The sequence below is a fragment of the Camarhynchus parvulus genome, chromosome 3 (genome assembly GCF_901933205.1).
Source record: "Camarhynchus parvulus chromosome 3, STF_HiC, whole genome shotgun sequence".
NCBI lineage: Eukaryota > Metazoa > Chordata > Aves > Passeriformes > Thraupidae > Camarhynchus > Camarhynchus parvulus.
In genome coordinates, this window is record NC_044573.1 from 89,984,053 (window position 1) to 90,002,146 (window position 18,094).

At 42.4% G+C, this 18,094-nt stretch overlaps 1 protein-coding gene across 7 annotated transcripts in view; it reads right to left on the bottom strand.

The window, feature by feature from the left end:
* Positions 1–253: 253 nt before the first annotated feature.
* Positions 254–18,094, bottom strand: part of PRSS35 (serine protease 35) — a 45,316-nt gene continuing 27,475 nt past the window's right edge. For 4 of the 7 annotated variants that reach the window (XM_030944392.1, XM_030944396.1, XM_030944395.1 and 1 more), the window contains one exon: positions 254–6,571. In XM_030944392.1, coding sequence (XP_030800252.1) covers positions 5,314–6,555 — 1,242 coding nt within the window. In that variant the 5' untranslated portion in view covers positions 6,556–6,571 and the 3' untranslated portion in view covers positions 254–5,313. Of the gene's footprint in view, positions 6,572–10,151; positions 10,177–10,201; positions 10,307–11,584; positions 12,016–18,094 lie in introns of those variants that run through there. The other 3 variants (XM_030944391.1, XM_030944397.1, XM_030944398.1) reach the window with 3 other exon arrangements.

Here is an 18,094-nt window from a genome sequence, read left to right on the forward strand (position 1 = left end):
GCAGCCCCAAAAGGACTTTTTTTCCAGGTCAAAAAGCTTTCAATCCTATTTATTTCCCTGTGGCACTTACTTCTCCCCATATAAGAGCTAGTGGGTAAGCCCTTGCCAGACCCCTGGTAAATATTGCTTATATTAGACACATTGTTAATTACAGATGCAATAATTTCTTAACTTTCCATTAAATATTTCCAGCAGCTATTGACCTTGCCAAAAATCTCTCCTTTCACCCTCAGAGATAAAATCAGCCCAAGTTTCAAGGGCACAGAGTTAAGATAATTCTAAGAACCAAGATGATCATATTTTACATACTTCTAATTTGGCCTTGTTCAACAGCTCTCCAAGGCAGAAAGTGCAACTATAGCAAATAGCAGAAACAGAACTAATTACTTATTTTAGAATTAATAACTTGCGGCATAGACTATGAGTCATTTCCTTGCTGAACTAAATTTTTTTACTCATCAAATTTGCTCATGGAGTAATTATCTTGAAGACAGGGAGGTGTTTTTTCCCCAGAACAAGTTTAAAGAGACATTAATATCTTGTAAGACCAAGTCCCAGATGATTCACTGAAAAATCATTACAGGCACTTAGAGAATGAAGTTTGTGTAACACAACCATGGCTAACAAACTACATCATGACAGAGGAAAAGAAAAACAACAGAAAATATTTATTGACAGAATAAGTGCATCATACAATATCTTAACAGAGCAAAGGTTTGCATTTATTTTCTCAAACGGCTTGTCATTTTGCACAGTTAAAAATATTCTAAAGTTTTCTGTCAGTCTTAAAAAAGCAAAGAACCTGAAAGAGTCCTCAAAGCTACTTCTGGATGTTTTTAATCTAAATGCTCTGACACTTGGAGCAAAAGACTGGTGCAAAGGGGACCAAAATATACTTCCAAATCCTTTGGGATTAGAGTGAAATTTTAAGCTTTCAATTTAATAACATTCTTTTTTTGCCCCAGTCATTCTTTAATCCAGGAATTTATAGATGGAACTATCTGCAATAATCTGTGCTTTAAAATTGGAAGCAGTTGATTAAATTTCTATGGATGCCAAACACAAACAGAAGACACTTGAAAAAAATCTATTGCCTAGAATTTCTAGATGCATGCAAAAAAATGGAGCCAACATTTAAATGTCTTAAGTCTGAGATTTTTTGCTTATTTTTTTTTCCCAATGGAAAACAGCCTTTACAGGAATCCTAAAAAAAAAAATGGCCAGGTTTGGGAAACTCCCTTTGCTCACTACATTCTTGGTGATCCAGTGTACTGGGAGGTTCATACTGCTAAGCCTTTTGGTCAGAACACAGATTGCTGCTTTCCAAGGACCCTGAATTAACAGAAGCATAATCCCTGCAAATTCAGGCATGGATTGTAGGTCAGGATTAAACCCCTGCCTGCTAGCAGGCCCTGCCACAGCCTGAGTCCTCTCACAGCCCTTTCCTTGTTGCTGTTGGCTGGAAAGAAAAGCCTCATCTTTAACAGTGAAAAATTGTCATGAAACTTGTGAATTTCACATCTTAATTAATATTATGAAGTGTCTACCATCTGCCTACTCTTTCTCACAATAGATGCCTCTGCTACCTTGCAGCCATTTCATCTGTTACTTTGCACACTTTCTTTATCCCTTGCATACCATCTCCATCTTCCTGCCCTTTCATACCATCTACTCCTTCTTTCTTTCTCTTTTATTTGCTATTTGCTGCCAGGTCATCCCTTATCAGCAGAATAGAAAGAACTCCCCAGCTGCTTCTCTCCTCCACATGTGGATGAGGTCTTTTTTTATTTAAGCCATATTCATGCTGATTCATACTCCATATAGACACATAAATCTGCAAAATTAAGATGGCAAATCTTAAGAAGTCAAGGAGTTTCTTTAAGCAATTATTGGGTACTCTATACCTCATATAACAGAAATAATTTCCCTACATAATGTTGTGCTTTTTTTTTGTTAATACGAACTTTGACTTAATTTTTCACACTGCAGATAACTTTGACTTAATTTTTCACCCCTTGACTTCCACTGTGTGTCTCAGAGCCTCAGATTAAACACATGCACAAATACGTTGTAGAAGCTGGTCTGGGTGTGTTAATGGCTTGCATATGAGGTTTACCTTTGGCCCTGAAAAAAACTTGTTGACTTTATAAATTCCAGTAGCCCTCTAGGAGAAAAGAGATTTGACTGAAATTGTTTTTTCCTAAAGCCAGGAATACAGTCAAATAAAAACATATACTATACAAACACTTATGGAAAAGAATTGGTAGTGATGAAAAACAAATTATGTACAGCCTGGTAACTGAGAGAGGAAAAATCCTTTAGGAAAACATCAGAAGGGCTGGAAACGCAGCCTTGCTGCTGGTGTCCTAGACAACAGCAAGATGTTATCTACTGGGATCATATTTTCCTCCTCATATTTTCTCATTGGTAACTGGATAGTAACTGCATGTTTTTAAGAAAATCTGAGATGGCTCAACAATTTTTGTCCCATTTGCAGTGGTGGGTACCAAAATGTCTATGCAGGACATTGAATTCCTGGGATTGTGTGTAAGTACTTGATTCATGAACTGAAGTCCCTGTAGTAGGTAGTCACAATGCCTACATAAAGCATGGATTTCTCTATTGACCAAGTGGAAGACCAAAATGTTACCCACCATGCTGAGACAACAGGAAAAGCATTTTGTCTGTGTCTTCTTCTACATGTATTCCCTGGCCTGAAGGTGCCAAAACTCAGTCAAAACAATCATGGTCTCCAAGCCTGTGTATTTACATGTGTTTGTGCATGGGCGCTGAGACACAGAGGTTTGTTTGTTTGGTTGTTTGTTTGAAATGAATTTTTATGTTGTTCTGGCCAACCTCTTTAATCTTTTAGTACTACAGAATGAGCATCTAGTACTTATTCTCTGAAAAGAAAGAGTTTTTATCAACCTGCTGTGGAAACCTCAGGTTGCAGTTGAGATATTTACAACAGATGATTATTATAACAAGACCATTTGGAAGCTGACATCAAACATTTTTCATTCTTGCCTTGCTCCCAATTCCCAAAGTGATAAAGATATAGATTTTATTTCTTCTGAGGAGGAGCACACCTAAATAAGACTCAATAAAACAAGGAATTTACTAAGCCCCCTTATCTTGATCAGTTTTGGACCCAAATCAACAATGACAATAATTGTAAAAAAATCCATGAACTTGGGTTGTCTTGTATTAGATTAATGATGTGGTACCTTATTTGTCACAGTAACTATGGAAAAAGGCACTTAACAAAAACATTGCAGGCCTGACTAAAGGATACTATAAATCTGTTGCGTAGGGCAAGAATATTAAATACTGGACTGAGGTGATTTAAAATTACTGTCAGCAAAGCCACATATGTTAATAGAGATGTTAACAACAATAAAAAATAATTAATCCTAAAATCTTAGAGATTTATTTCTAAACTTTAAAAATTATTATTAGTTTTCTGCAAACAATCACACAAAATAAAATTAAAACATAATAAAGGAAGAAAAGCTGAGTGTTCCCTGGAAAGATTGGCATTGAAAGGAATAGTTTCCTTTAAAGTGAGATGTCTTCCAATGAATGGAATATTGTTAGGGTTATGATATGGAAGCAAGTCTTAAATTTTTATGCTTTGGCAATAATAGGACAAAGTTGCCTGCACATTCAGTGTGTCAGGTTATATACTTTCAACCATATACCAAAAAAATAGGGTCATTTAAAATCATGTTATTTCATCAAAAGCATCTTTTAAAGATTAAAAAAAAAAATTTTTAAAATCTTGTATTTTTTTTTCTCCTGCACAGGAAGAAAATGTATTTTGGTCAGCATAAATTTATGGTAAAAAAATTAAATAATACAGTAGTGAGTACTCTGAAAGTATTGAAGCCCAAAGGATATGATCAGAAAGGCACAGTATCTTTTTATATTATTAGATTAATGTAGCACCATAAGAATTCTGTGTACTTCAAAATCTTGACATAAAATAAAAGATATAGACTTATATAACAATCAACAACAGTTTTTAAGAAGGTGGTTTGTGTTTAAAGGTGTATAAAAGTCAAGCTCAGTTCGTGTCTTCATTAAATACATGGTTCTGCAAACATATTGAACCAAATTATTTGCTAACTACTGCTGCTATCTAACAAGATACCTTTTATAAAGCACAGGATAGTTCTACCATTCAGAAGGTGCTATAATTTAGTTGGGAGAAATTTTTAGTTAACCCTGTGAATCATGTTGAGGTGGCGTCTGAATATAACATGATTAAAACCACACACTTTGCAAAACTGTATAAAGCCAAACTAAAATATCGATTTCCAACTCCCAGTCTAATACATACTATCCTATCTATGAAGCTGAACTTCTATAAAAGTAATTTATAAAAACTGAAGAAATGTTTAGCACCCAGAAAATATATCACCTGTGAAGCTCCAAATGATTGTCAAGTAGCCACTTCAGGAGTCAGTGACTTCTCCCAGTGGTAAAGCTAAACATTTGACTAGAAACTAAACCTACAGCTCTCCAAATATTAATTGGAAGGCAAATGCATGTGTTTAAGATTTCTATAGCTTCTCTAAGAACATTTAAAGGCATTAAATATGTCTAAATGTGTCTTCTTCTTCCAAACATGGAAATTTTTTTGTTAGTTTCTCTTTCGCTGTTTTTACTGAGCAATGGAGTGAATTTTTCTTTAAGGTGTAACCCTCAGCTACATAAATTTGGAATTTCCATGGGAGTGTTCCTGCAGCAACCAGAAGAGGAAGTTTTCCAAACTAACCATCATCAACTATAGTGCTGCTTCTCAGCATGGACCTGTGGTCTTTAGAGAATGCCAGAATAATGTCTTGTTCTCATGCACTTCATTCTGCACATACAGGGACATGCTATATGCACAACTTGCATTTGAAGAATTGGAACAGAACCCTGAGAAAAGTAAATTCATTGGAAAAAAATAGATATTTTTAATAACACCAGTTTGAGATATTTCAACACTTCCTCTGGGGAAAAAAATGACAAACAAGTGCTGCCATTTTTTTCCTCACGAATGACTTGAATATATCACAATTGCAAACATAAATATAGTTTAGGATTTTAAGTGTGTATCTAGGTTGATTACAATTAGAAATATTTTGTCTGACAATTCTACCCCTTCCCTAGAAATTCAGCATTCCTTAAGTCACCATAGCACTACTTGCGAGCTTTGAGTTCAAGAACGTTCTGGCGTGGAGTGATGTTCTTCCAGTCACTGTTGCGGCCGCCTTTCACTCTATGGCAGTGAGGGTGCTAAGCAGAACTGAGGCTCAGCTCTCTTCAGCCTCGTGTGCAATTCTCATCATTCCCATGTATCCAGAAGCAAATCTGGGCATATTTGAGAGGAGTAATTCGTACTGCTACATTGTAATCCTGCTGTTCGCCATTGATGTCCACCCACTGATGGCCTGAGTAAACAGCAATGATCTTGCGTTTCCACTTCTTTTTGTTTGGCTCCTTCAGACGGAGATAGATGCCAGATCCTGTGGAGCCAGGCTCAGCATCACAGTACTGATAAAACAGGTCATTGGACTCATCAGAAATGCTACAAAATCTATAGACCAGCTGCCCAGATCGATCATTGTCAAAACCTGAGAAGTGGATCATGCTCCCAGGCATCATTTTGATTGTTGGGCTGATTCCCAGCTCCATGTACTTCCTTTTGTGGGGACGCTTGAGCTCAAGAACAGCATAATCATAATCCAGGGCAATATCCCCAGAGACACCCTTAAACCAGCCTTTTGGGATGTGTGTGCTCTTCACCCGGGTCCACTGGAAGGAGGGCATGCCATCTGAGGTCCCTTGCTTCCTCCCAGATCCCCTCTGCTTTCTCCCATCGCCTTTGGATGGTCGCCTTAATTCTGTGGCGGCTTTGGGATCCTCTTTGGCCGCAGAAATTTCTCTCCTACTTCTTTTAGCACCTTTGCGTTTCCTGCCGTTGCCTCTGGATTTCGTCTTCATCAGGCCCACCCTCAATCTTTTGCTGCCCTTGACATAATCCTTGCCATTGTGCAGGCAGTGGGCTGCTGTGAGCACGTGCTTGGGGGAAACGAGAATGCCGCTGCAGCCCGTGGAGATCTTCACAGCTGTGTTGAATGGAAAGTTGGTCATAAACCTCTTGTCATAGATGCTGAACCTGCTGTCTGTCCCATATATCTGCCTCTTCTTCCTCAAAGGCCTCTGTGTGGTTGTGTTTGCAGCTGGGTCAGGCACTGCTCCGAGGACATTCACTTCAGTCAGGGTCCGTGTGCCATTTTCAAAAACAGTCTCATAGGATAAGAGGCTCTTCAAGTCAGACAAACTTGGCACTGGCAGTTTTCTTTGACATTCAATTCCACATACACTGTTCAGCTCTAATTGGGTTTTTGCTTCAAATTTAGGGCTGTCAAGGGAGAAAGTTCTTTCTCTCACAATCTGGGGAATCTTCTTTAAGTGCCAAGTAAAATCTTGTTCAGTTTCTGTTCCATTACTGAGACTCAATATAGGTATGAAAATTATGAGTAGCAGTAACATGTGCTCCATTTTATTTTATTTTTTTCTAAAACAAGAAAGAGAGATTTGAAAATACACTTTGGAAATACATACAGTTATCTTAATATCTTCTAAGTATAATCATGCAATTTTAGAACTGACATCAGTGGAACAGAATTCTACAATCTGCTCAAAATAGAAATGCCTCAGATATTCCCTGTTTTGCCTCTGACTCTTCCAATCGTTTCTAGCAAGATGGATGCAGATCATTCAGCCAGCATCCACACTGAGCTACCTACTGGAAGATGAAACCACCTGACTTTTACCTGTTTTTCCCTCAGTAGACAGCAGTCTGAGTCATTCCACTTGGTAGAACATCCTGGTTTTATTAACTCTAAGGTAGAGCATCCTGATTTTAATTATTCCAAAGGTATGCACTTACATATTACATTTCTGCTTACAGTAGAAGGTAGAACACGCTTGGAAACACTCAGTGCATTCAAAAGTTGGGATCCAAGCAGAGATGGATAGACGGACTACATTCATGAGACTTAGGAACCTTTGGGAAAACAGAATAATTGTGCTCTTTCATGTAATGGCCAAAACGTGGCTTTAGCTGACTTAAAAGTCAGCAGCGGTTCTCCACTACCCACTCAGAGGAGAGGTATGAATCTGCCCGTATGAGGAAGGGCACTTTGCTAACTGCTATCCCAAGGAACCAAGGTCTTCTAAGACAGACAGACAAATGAGGAAAGCAGAATGTTGCTGGTGTAGAGGAGTCTCCTGGTTATATTACATGCAGCAAAGCTCAGCTGAGTAGGAGGGACAAGTCTGGTTACTCATTGCATGAGTAACTTTTTCAGGATCCCACAAAGGCTGTAGGAACTGTGCTGTTGGTGCCCTATGGTCACGTGTGGAATGCTCTGCCTAGATGGGGTGATGCACCATACCAGCAGTGAATATTTTAAATGGGAAAGACAAAAAGCAGTACTATTCCCATCTCTAGTTGGGAACATGCAGGAAAAATGTAACATTGTTAGAAGTCTGAGGCAGAGCCAGAAACTGAACCCAGAATCCTAGATTCTGAACTCAAAACATTACTGAAAAGACCACTTTTCTCTTTTGGCAGCATTGATGTCAGTGGCATTATCCAACTACTGGCAGCTGCCACGGGGAAACCTGTGCTCAGTTCCAGCATCCTTCATTCCAATTACATGGAAACCTCAGCAGTGAAGAATGAAAGGGTCTATGATTAAACTTTAAAAGCCAAGCAATTCAAGGATTTGTATGTGGTTAAGCTCTCTGGTTTATATTGCAATGGCAGTGTAGGCCAGGGCAAACACAACCACTTTCCTTAATTTTAGTTTAGAATAGTAGAAGTGGTGCTCTCCAGTGAAACAGCCAGTATATGGAAAAAGAAGTGGGGAACATTGCTTTCAAAGCTGTGTAATGGACCAGTGACTCCTATGATTTTTGAGGCATCTTTACTCTATAGACATATTTGTTGTCTATTATAAGTATTTATTTTTTTTGTTAAGTCAGCACTACAGTTCAACCACAGCTTGTTGCTTCTGATGCCAAGAAGAGGCTGCATTTGCTTTAGCATAGTTTTAACATTTTCACTTTTGCCAGAATGGGACACCAACTTTGAGCTGGAGTCCACTTACTAGGATATATATACACCACATTTTACAATACAAGGAAACCCTCTCTGGCTTTAAAGTAGCTAACTCAGGTTGTGGAGAAGATGTGGGGACTTTCCAAAGACATCTGGAGATTACAGTGACTCACAGGTCTGAGCTCTGGGGTGTATGTGGTCATATGAAAATATATCTGAAAGTTTTGAAAGCAGGGCTGGGGAACCATTCCAGACAAAAGATTTTGTAGAGGGATACCAGTTGTTCACACCAGTGTAGCTTAATGGTATAGCAGAAATGTGCACATTTAAACATTAACTTTGATATACAAAGTTACCTTCAAAGTGTTGGTTCAGTTATTGCTGAACAAGACAGTTCTAATATCAGGCTTGAGAATTATTTTTTTCTATTTTTCCCGAGAATACTCCTCCCCTTTTCAGCTTTTCATAAGGGTCCAGATATTTGATATTCCTCTGTAGCTGAACTTTGTGAGCCCTAAGGAAAGTTCAGTCACTAACTGCTTGTTCACATAGAAAGTCTGGGTTGATGTCTTCCCAGATGATCTCATAACTAGGTTTATAGAGAAGTCAATTTTTTTCTCTCTGCTTTATAGAGAGACTTTCTGCAAGCAAATGGGTGGAGTACTATGGCTCCCTTCTGCCACTCTTTAGAAAGAAACAAAAAGTCAGAGCACAGAACCTTCCATAGATGCCTTGGAGCCCTCAATTTGAAACACGACACTCAAGGGCTCACTACTTACAAAGGCAGACTAGGAAGCCAAGATTTTCTTCATTTATAATGAACCACTTGTCACTGTGAATGAACTAACTACACTTCAGGATAACTGGAAGAAGTTCAAGGAACTTGATAAACACAGTAATTCTCATTACAGACCAGAGCAGTGGTTCTGCACGGCAGCTTTGTCATTTCCAGCCATGCATTTAAGATCTCTTTACTAACCCCATCTCTGCTGTTAGAGGAGGACAGCTCCAAGCACGGGCAATGTCAGCAACTGCCATGGCACAGCACAGGCTGCTGGCAAAAGGGAAACACAGGGCTCCTCTTGCCACATGATGAGGATGGAAATGTGTGGATTGGTGCAAAGATAACTTTGCAAGGGGGGAGAAAGGGAGAGAGAATACAACCGCCAGGGGAAGGAGGATTGTCCTGAGAAGGCTTCAAGCTGATTACAAGAAAAAAAACCTCAATTACCTGTTCTCCACTCTTCCTCCACACCCCAAGATGCTCTGGCCTCTCCTTTACTTCACTACTTTCCCATACAGATTTTGGGTTGCCTTACAGTAATTGGAATTCTTGAGTCAGCTCTTTAAGGTATGGTGAATTACTTGAGAGAAGACAAGATGGAAACCAGAAAGAGAGAGATCCCCAGCTATATGAAAATGCTGAAATTCTTCCTGCAGTTTCCAAACTCAGCTGATAACTTTGGTGGCATTCCAGCTGCCAGGCGTATCCATACAAGTAAAACTATTTTTAGCTCTTGTCATTTCTTGCTTCCAACATTAAACCTCTCTGCATCCACAGAAAAAATCTACCTAATTTTTGAGGATATCCTTCAAATATTTCATCCTACCTTACTCCAGCTGAATACATGTCAGATGCTCAGGAAAAGGCTTATAGTCATGCCAAACTAGAGCTGGTTTCTCTTCAGGCTATCAGGGAAGAAATTTACATGCCAGTGTAGCTCAGACAGAAGAAAAATTCAGTCCAGCTTCCCGACAGTGTTTTATCTTGGTCTGCTCAGTGCAGCCTCTACTGTGCAGTTTCCTTCTTCTTGTAGGAAAGGCGACACATTTCAAACTCAGCTTACACAATTTTAAATCCAGTTTTTAGGCCCTAAAATAACAGAGGCTGCTGTAGTAAACATCTCCTTTAACTGCTTTTGGCTTATTCTTGAAATTATCTGAAAGCTGGAATTCATTGTTCTACTCTGACAAAGCAAAACAGAGAACAAATTTTTGATATCTCACACTCCCGGGAAGAAACTATTACCTTAATGTTATCCACCACTGCTCCCCCTGCCCTCCTCCAGGTGCACTCACTCGGTACAGCGGTGTATGGATGTTGTCCTCCTCTCTGTTTTGCGAAAAAAAAGCCCCCACTGCGGCTCCTGTCTCTTGCAAAAGTTTATGCAGCTTCAGTACTCATCGGAAGAACTAATTTTACACGGCGGGCGTGACAGCTCATTTCTGAAATCCCACGGGCGGGGAAAATAAAGGACCGCGAGTGAGCGGCGCAGTGACCGCCGGGGCCGCGGGGCGGCGCTCCCGCAGCGCCGGCAGCGGCTCCGCGCCCGGCGCCGCTCCCGACCCTCCCCGGCCGGGATCCTCTCGGGCCCCGCGCCCGCCGCCGCTCCCGACCCTCCCCGGCCGGGATCCTCTCCGGCCCCGCGCCCGCCGCCGCTCCCGACCCTCCCCGGCCGGGATCCTCTCCGGCCCCGCGCCGGGAGCGGCCGGAGGGCGAGGAGATCGCGCTCAGGCCACTGCTCAACTGCTGAGCGGCTCCTGGGGTCCAGCCCTGCCAGCCGGGCAGCGTCCCCGGGACGGCAGCGGGTGGGCACAGACCGGGAGCCGGCCGGAGGAGCGGCGGGGACGGGAGGGCTTTGCCGGGATGGCCGCCTTCCCTCTGCCCTCTCCGCTGTTGCCGGCCGCCCTTGGGTGCTCGCGCGTGAAAGCCCAGGGCTGTCCTGGAAGAAGAGGAGGATGTGGGGAGTAAGCCTTCATCTCTCCTTAGGCATTCCCTGGTCTTGCTTTCCGCAGAGGCTCTGCCTCTCCGCGCCTGATCCGAGGGAGTTTCCCCCCTCTACAAAGCCTGAAAGTTAAATACCTTGGCATGGCACTTTTATTTTTTGCTATTCCAAGATAAATCTGCTTCCAGCAGTGACGAATCTGGATGAAATTAGTGTCAATTCCAGAGGAGAGCGGAGATGGTAGCGCTAATACTGAGGGGATGAATCAGAATTAAAGAAGTTCGTTTTGAAGGGTGAAGAGGCTCCCTGTCTGCTCCCCGCAGAAGGCACAGCACAGAGAGAAACCCCCGAAAACCCAATAAATATTCCCCTTGCCTCAGTCCTGTTAAGCCGTCTTGTGAAACCGGCTTCAAATATGAAAACACAAGGACCAGATAAACGCGTGGCGTTTTAGTCCTATCAAAAATATATGCATCAGGCTAAAGAGGCAAGGACTTCATACAAAACATCTCATCTGCCAAGCTCAAGGTACTGACATCGCTCAACCCCATCATTTTTTAAAAACGACCCGCGTAGGAAGAATAACATCGCAAGAAAACTATCACCCTAGAGACGCTGGCTAGCTCGCAGTGCCCTGTGCCCCTCAGCCCCCGTCCTCAGCTCCGCTCCTGCCCGCCCAGGTCTCTGGGGGCTGCCCTTGCCCAGAGGCCGACGCCGGGAAGGGTGCTGGTCATACCTGGCAGCCCGCAGGACGGACGGAGGGGAGGGCGGCGGCAGCCCCGGGGCTCCGGCTCCCGGCTCCCCGCTCCGCGCCGCTCGTCCGCCGCCCAGCGCCCGCGGCTACTGAGCACGGGGCGGGGGGAGCGACCAGGTCTTCCCAGGCGGGGGAGGGGATGGAAAAAGGAAAAAAAAAAAAAAAGAGAAAGGAAAAAAAAAAAAAAGAAAAGAAAAAGAAGGCGAGAGGGAGGAAGCCGAGGGGGAGGGACGAGGGGAGCGGAGGCAGATCCCGCTGTCTCCTCGGATGGGATGGGATGGGAAGGGAAGGGAAGAGAAGAAGGGGCTCTGCCTGCGGAGCGGGGAGGCGCATCGCCCCGGCGGCGGCTTCTCTGTGCGCCGGGCGCGGGGCCGGAGTGACCCGCACGGGGACGGGGCGGGAGAGGCTGCCGGGCCGGGGGACAAGCGGGGAGGTGGAGGGACCCCGTCCCAAGGCAAGGGCAGCGGGGCTCGCACCGTTCGCACCGCTCCACCTGCGGTGGGGGCGGCGGCAGCGGCGAGAGCCGCTCCCCCTGCCCCTCCGGAGCGCTCCTGGGCAAGGCGAGGAGCGGGGAATGGCGCTCCCACGGACCGTGGCCTGCCCGCTCCTCCCTGCCCTCACCGCTGTCTCCCAGCCCCGCTCCTCTGGAGCGCCTTGCTCCTCAGGGACCCTCCCTGCCCCCTCCTCTGGACCCTTCCCACTCTGCTGGGCCTCAGAGGGCAGGTGAGAAGCGCCTTCCTCCTTTCCTCATCACTCTTTGTTCTTTTTTGCCTTCCTCCTTTCCCTCGGTGTCCCTGTGGTTTCTCCTCCCAAGGCAGAAAGTTTCGTGTAGTGGTCTCTCCTCCTTGGATCACCCCCTGGCACTACAACTGGGCCCTCCCCAAAGCTGTCCACTGCCGCAAAGACACACGAGGTGAAAAGTCCCCTCACTAGCAGTTCTGCTAGTGCTTAACACAAGCACTTCCATTGAGTTCATCTGCTGAAAACTCATTTCATGCTAAGTGAAGGCCCATTGATTTGCCAAAACCAGCAGGAAATTTGTGGCATTGCTGGAGATCAGAATGAGATCTCCAGAGTGCTGCTTTGTGTTTTTAATCATAGGCATATCCTTCCTTTAAAAGTCTTAACTTCAAAAACTTATTGGAACCAAATTTGTAAACAGGTTGGAAATAAGGCTTTGACCAGCAAACTGCAGCCTGCAGTTTCATTTTGAAGACTGAGGCTTATTTCTTCAAAATTTAGATTTCATTTGCAGTTCTGGGTTTGTTGTTGTTTGTGCGCACAACTTAAAAACAAAGCAAAATAGTAATAATATAATAACATCTCATGTGCCAGAGAAAGTGACCTGAAGAATTACCGCTGTAATTAACAAGGCAAGAGAGAAATGCAGGCAAAGTGGTGAAGTTTTATGAACAATATATTGAGCATAAAAGTTTCCACAGTGGGTGAGACCAAGGGCTTTGCTAGACCAATATCGGGTTGCATTACTGAAGGCAGTAGTTCCCTCCAGCCTTTCACTGCCACCAATATTTCAGACTCAGAGATTTTATGAGGCAGGTGCAGTTTCTATGCAACCTTCACTAGATTTCTCTGTTGGGTTCCTGCCCATCTTCCCTTTAACCTACATGGATCTGTAGTATCTACAACTTGCTCTGGTAACAAGTTCTCCAGATCAAACATGTCTCTGTGCAAAATCTTGCCTCTTTTAGTGTCTCTTCAACCTGGCTACTGCTATCTTCATTTGATGCTCGCTGGTTCTCTATCACATACTCTGTAACTCCTCTCCCACCCTGAAGAATTCTATTCAAGTTAGCTGAGCTTTACATAAAAAATGTTCCTGTTTTCCATCCCATTGCTGATGTTCAGGGACCAGAAAAGCATCCGAAGGAAGATGCAGCCAAACACTTCTTGGCAGTGGCAAGTAGAAAACAAGGAGCAACAGCTTACTTAGGTTGGGCAGCTGTGTTGAGCTACAGCTGCAGCTAGGGAGGTTCAAACTGGTCATGGGGAAAAATTTCTTCACCAAAAGGAATATGCAACACTGGAACAAATGACCCAGGCAGGTTGTGGAATCACCATCCTTGGTGGTTTCCAACACTCAGATAAACAAAGCCACAGCTGATCTGATCTAGTGTTGGCAGTAGTCCTGCTTCAAGGGAAAGGTTGAGCTGGGTGACCTGCAGAGGTCCCTCTCAACCAATATTTCTATGGTTCTTTACCTATACAGAAGGTGCAAGCAAAATATGGATTTTTGTGGCAGCAAAAAGATATTATTTGTTTTGTTCTTGGCTGATTCCTTACTACTTACTAGTATTTTTTAAATTTATTTTAATTTTTCATCTGGTGATGATCAGGCTGATGTTCCCATAGGGCCATTTTCATAACTCCAGGACTCTCTTTCCTGAGAAGAAATGACCAGATCAGATCCTGCCATTTCATACCTGAAGGGCCCCTCTCCTCTTGTGCAGCAAGTTACATCTACACTGACCTCTGCTGCAATTTTGTCACTCAGTCATTCCCATAAACTTTCCTGCACATAATCAAGGTCATCTCATCTTTATTAACTGAAATAATAGCCTCATCAGGCTTTGTCACTGACTGCTCATCTCTTTTCCAGACCATTTATGAATATGCTGAATAGTGCAGCACAAAGCAGGTTGTTATGGGTAACCTATTGTCCCTTGAAAAGCTCATCCCCCTTATCCTGTATTTTCTTTCCTGTTTTTCAGAAAATACGGATGGTGCATGTTCATTTCTGTTTGTTGAACTCTGGGTGGTGGGATCAGTCTGCTTTTGACCCATCAGTCCCCTCCTTCCTGATTTTGGAATGTAAATTTCAAATTTAAATTATTTTAAACCATTTTTCCTTAATTCTGTGTTATGGTTTAACCCCAGCCAGTACCTAACCCCCTCACAGGTTCTCACTCACTCACTCACTCTCCCCACCACAGTGGGATAGGGAAGAGATTCAGAAAAAGTTAAGACCCACAGACTGAAATAACAACATTTTAATAAATGAAATAAAGTAGGACACTATGGGAACAATAACCATAACAATATTCCTAGTAAAAAAAACCAAACTGGAAGTAGCAAAAAAAACCCAAACCAAAACAACAACAAAAAAAAAAAAAAAAACAAGGAATAAACCTCCAGAAAGACAAGTGACGTACAATACAATTGTTCACCACCCACTGGCTGAACCCAGCCAGCCCTGAGCTGTGATCTGTGCCTCCAGGCCAACTCCCCCCAGTTTATACACTGGGCATGACATTCCATGGTATGGCATATCCCTTTGGACAGTTCAGCTCAGCTGTCCTGGCCATGCTCCCTCCTGGCTTCTTGTGCCCCTCCTCACTGGCAGAGCAGGAGACACTGGAAAGTCCTTGACTCAGGGTAAGCACTGCTGAGCCACAAATAAAACATCAGTGTGTTACCAACATTGTTCTCATATGAAATCCAAAACACAGCACTGAGCCAGCTACTAGGAAGAAAATTATCTCTATCCTAGCCAAAACCAGGATGCCTGTTTCATTAATATTTTATTTTTTGTAATAACAAGATTATACAATATGGATCATTCTTCATAAATAATGAGAGATTTAAAAAAATAATAATATTAAAATTTTATTCAAAATATAGTTTGCAGAAGATGTATCTAATGTATATTTCAGAGTACTGATATATTAAAAATACACTGTATAATATACATGCTAGGGCTGTAAAAATATAATTGTTGGAAAATTTACAGCATGCTAATTTTATCCTTCAGAAGTAATTTTATCTCATCAAAAGATTGGCGAACCCTTTTGGTATTTTTACATGTTCCAAAAATAAGTTTGAGATCATATACTGACTGAGAGATGTTCTCTTGCAACTTTGAAAGAATGATACCTAAATTTAAAAAAAACAAACCCAAAAGTCAGAGAAAAAAATAAAACCAAATCTGCATTAACATCAAGAATACACTAACTTCTATCAAAATTCTTTCTGCATATCCACAAACAATATAAAGTAGAAACCCCAAGTTTTTGCCATCAGATTTGTAGCCTGGATTTGAGGGAATTCACAGAAATTTTGTATTCTTATCTTGGAGTAAATAATGCACAGAATGGGTTACAAAATGTTTCCAAGTAAGATTCTCTCAGATTTTTTTTTTTTCAGGTAGAAATCTGAGATAAGAGCTTCAGCTTTCCCTGCGGGGAACATGCACTGAGCGTGGATGTAGTGGCTGGGCAGCTGCTCCTGGAATGTCATTTGGCCCTGCGGTGCTGGATGAACATGTGGGCCTTGCACACATCCAAAAAATGTTTGATCACAGCAACAACATGCCTTGTCTGCAACCTCTTTGTACTGCATCTACCCACAAAATATTCCTTCACATGTGAACTAAGGGAAGACAGGCAGTGCAACTCAGGAAAACTGAAACAAGGTGCATGGATGTAAAAAAGAATGCAAATGCCTATAACCAAATTAAATGTTGTTGTATTACCCACAAGAAGTCAACTTTAATCTCCTCCCTTTTTTCTCTTCAGTTCTTCTTCTACTTGTGTATACATGCACCCACGTGCTTTATTCCAAAACTATTAATTACTTGGATAGTGCAGGTAACTCCCTTTTCTTCATACTTTAATTCTCAAGTTGAAGCTTGAGTACTTGTGGGTACTCTTCCAGCTCAGCTGAAAGATGTTTCCCTTCCTTTCTACTTTTCTTATCCCAGGCAGATTTTTGGTCCCAGACTATTTTTGGTGAATTTTAACACTTTTCCAATTCCCAAACTCTAAGCTTGGGGTAACTCATTGGCTCGTGATGAATGGACGTGAGATATTTCCTACTGCTTTCAGAACAAAGGGATGTGAAATACAATGGATATTTCTTACAGGATCACGAATAGTCTCCATGGTAGTGTCTCTTCTGTGGCAGCCTGTTGCCACAGAGGCCCTTTTGTTTTGTGGACCAGTGGGGTTGGTTATTGTGCTGTTCAGAGGTGCCTGTGACACAGTGCTGACCGGTTAGACTGAAACCCTGAATGAAACAGGCCTCTGTTAGAGACCCTGCCTTTGAGAACTTGAAAAAGACGCAAAAACCGCAATACATGGCGTAATTGTTTAGCAGCGCACACAATGGGGACAGAGAGGATGACAAACAGCATTGCTAGCTCTCCTGAAATGCTAGAATTCAGGAGAATTCTGCACAGACCAATGGACTATTGCAGCACAGCGAGGTATCCACTGAGGATTGGGTGTACAAAGTACTGTGGTGCCAGACACATGGAGGTTAGCAACGAATGCACTGACATCAACACAGGAACTACAGATGGCAAAAAGGAGGGATGTGAAAGTTGAGGTGTCTAATTGTGACCTGATTTTCACAATATGGGTTTAGGAGCTAGATATATGGGTAAGTAATAGACATGAAAAAAGCCTCACTTCGTAGTAGCGCAAACAGATGAAATCCCATTTCTGAGTTAAAACAGTTGTCAAGTTTGTGATCAAATCAAGCAGATGCGTGGAGCTCTGAGCAACCTGGTCCAGTGAAAGATGTCCCTGTCCACAGCAGTGAGGGTGGAACAAGATCATTTTTAAGGTCCCTTCCAACACAGGCTGTTCTGTGATTTTATGTTTTTTTTCTTCAGTGAGGCAGCAAGGAAAAATAAATGTGGTTCTGCCTCAGTATATGACCCACAGGAGAGAAGCTCTTCTAACAGTGAAGAAAGTAAGTTAGTTAATAGCCCAGCCACCACCCAGCTCCTGACTTTTAGCACATTTTTATGTCCCTCTAGAGCAGCAGTTGAAAATGAACCTGGACAGGCTCACTGTTCTAACATTTGTGCACTTAGTAGGAAAGCAGAGTTGATTACCCACTCATCATCACTAAACAAACAAAACCTACAGTTCTTACCTGATGTGTATCATCCTGGAAATTATTTACACATATATATAATGTTCACTTTACACCTATATATATATGTAATGTTCACTTTACATATACATAGACACACACACACACACACACACACACACATATATATGTAAAGTGAACATTTTCCTCAAGGAAAATTTCCATAAGAAGAGGTACTTCTGGCGATGTGTCAGTTGGCAAATATTTTCACGCATGCAATGTGTTGGCAGGTTGCAAGCAGGTACTGTTAAGGAAAAAAAAAATCCAACCCACACCATTTTTGTGAGCCTACTACTTTGAAGGAAATAGTTTCCTCTGACTGGCATTTCCATTGCACAGCCCATCAGCAGCTTTGCTGGAAAAGCAGTGAATTACAGATGCTAATGCAGCATACCATGATATGGATAAATGACATATTGATGTGAGGAGAAAAGAAGTGCATGAACAAAGACTCTGAGAAGCTTTGGAAGAAACCCCAAATTTGCCTGGCCAAAGCTGGATATTCATCCCTTCCCCAAGCCTCTAAACTCATATAATGGAAACAACATACCACAGAGGAAAGTTAATAGAGTGACATTGACATGTTAGATAAAA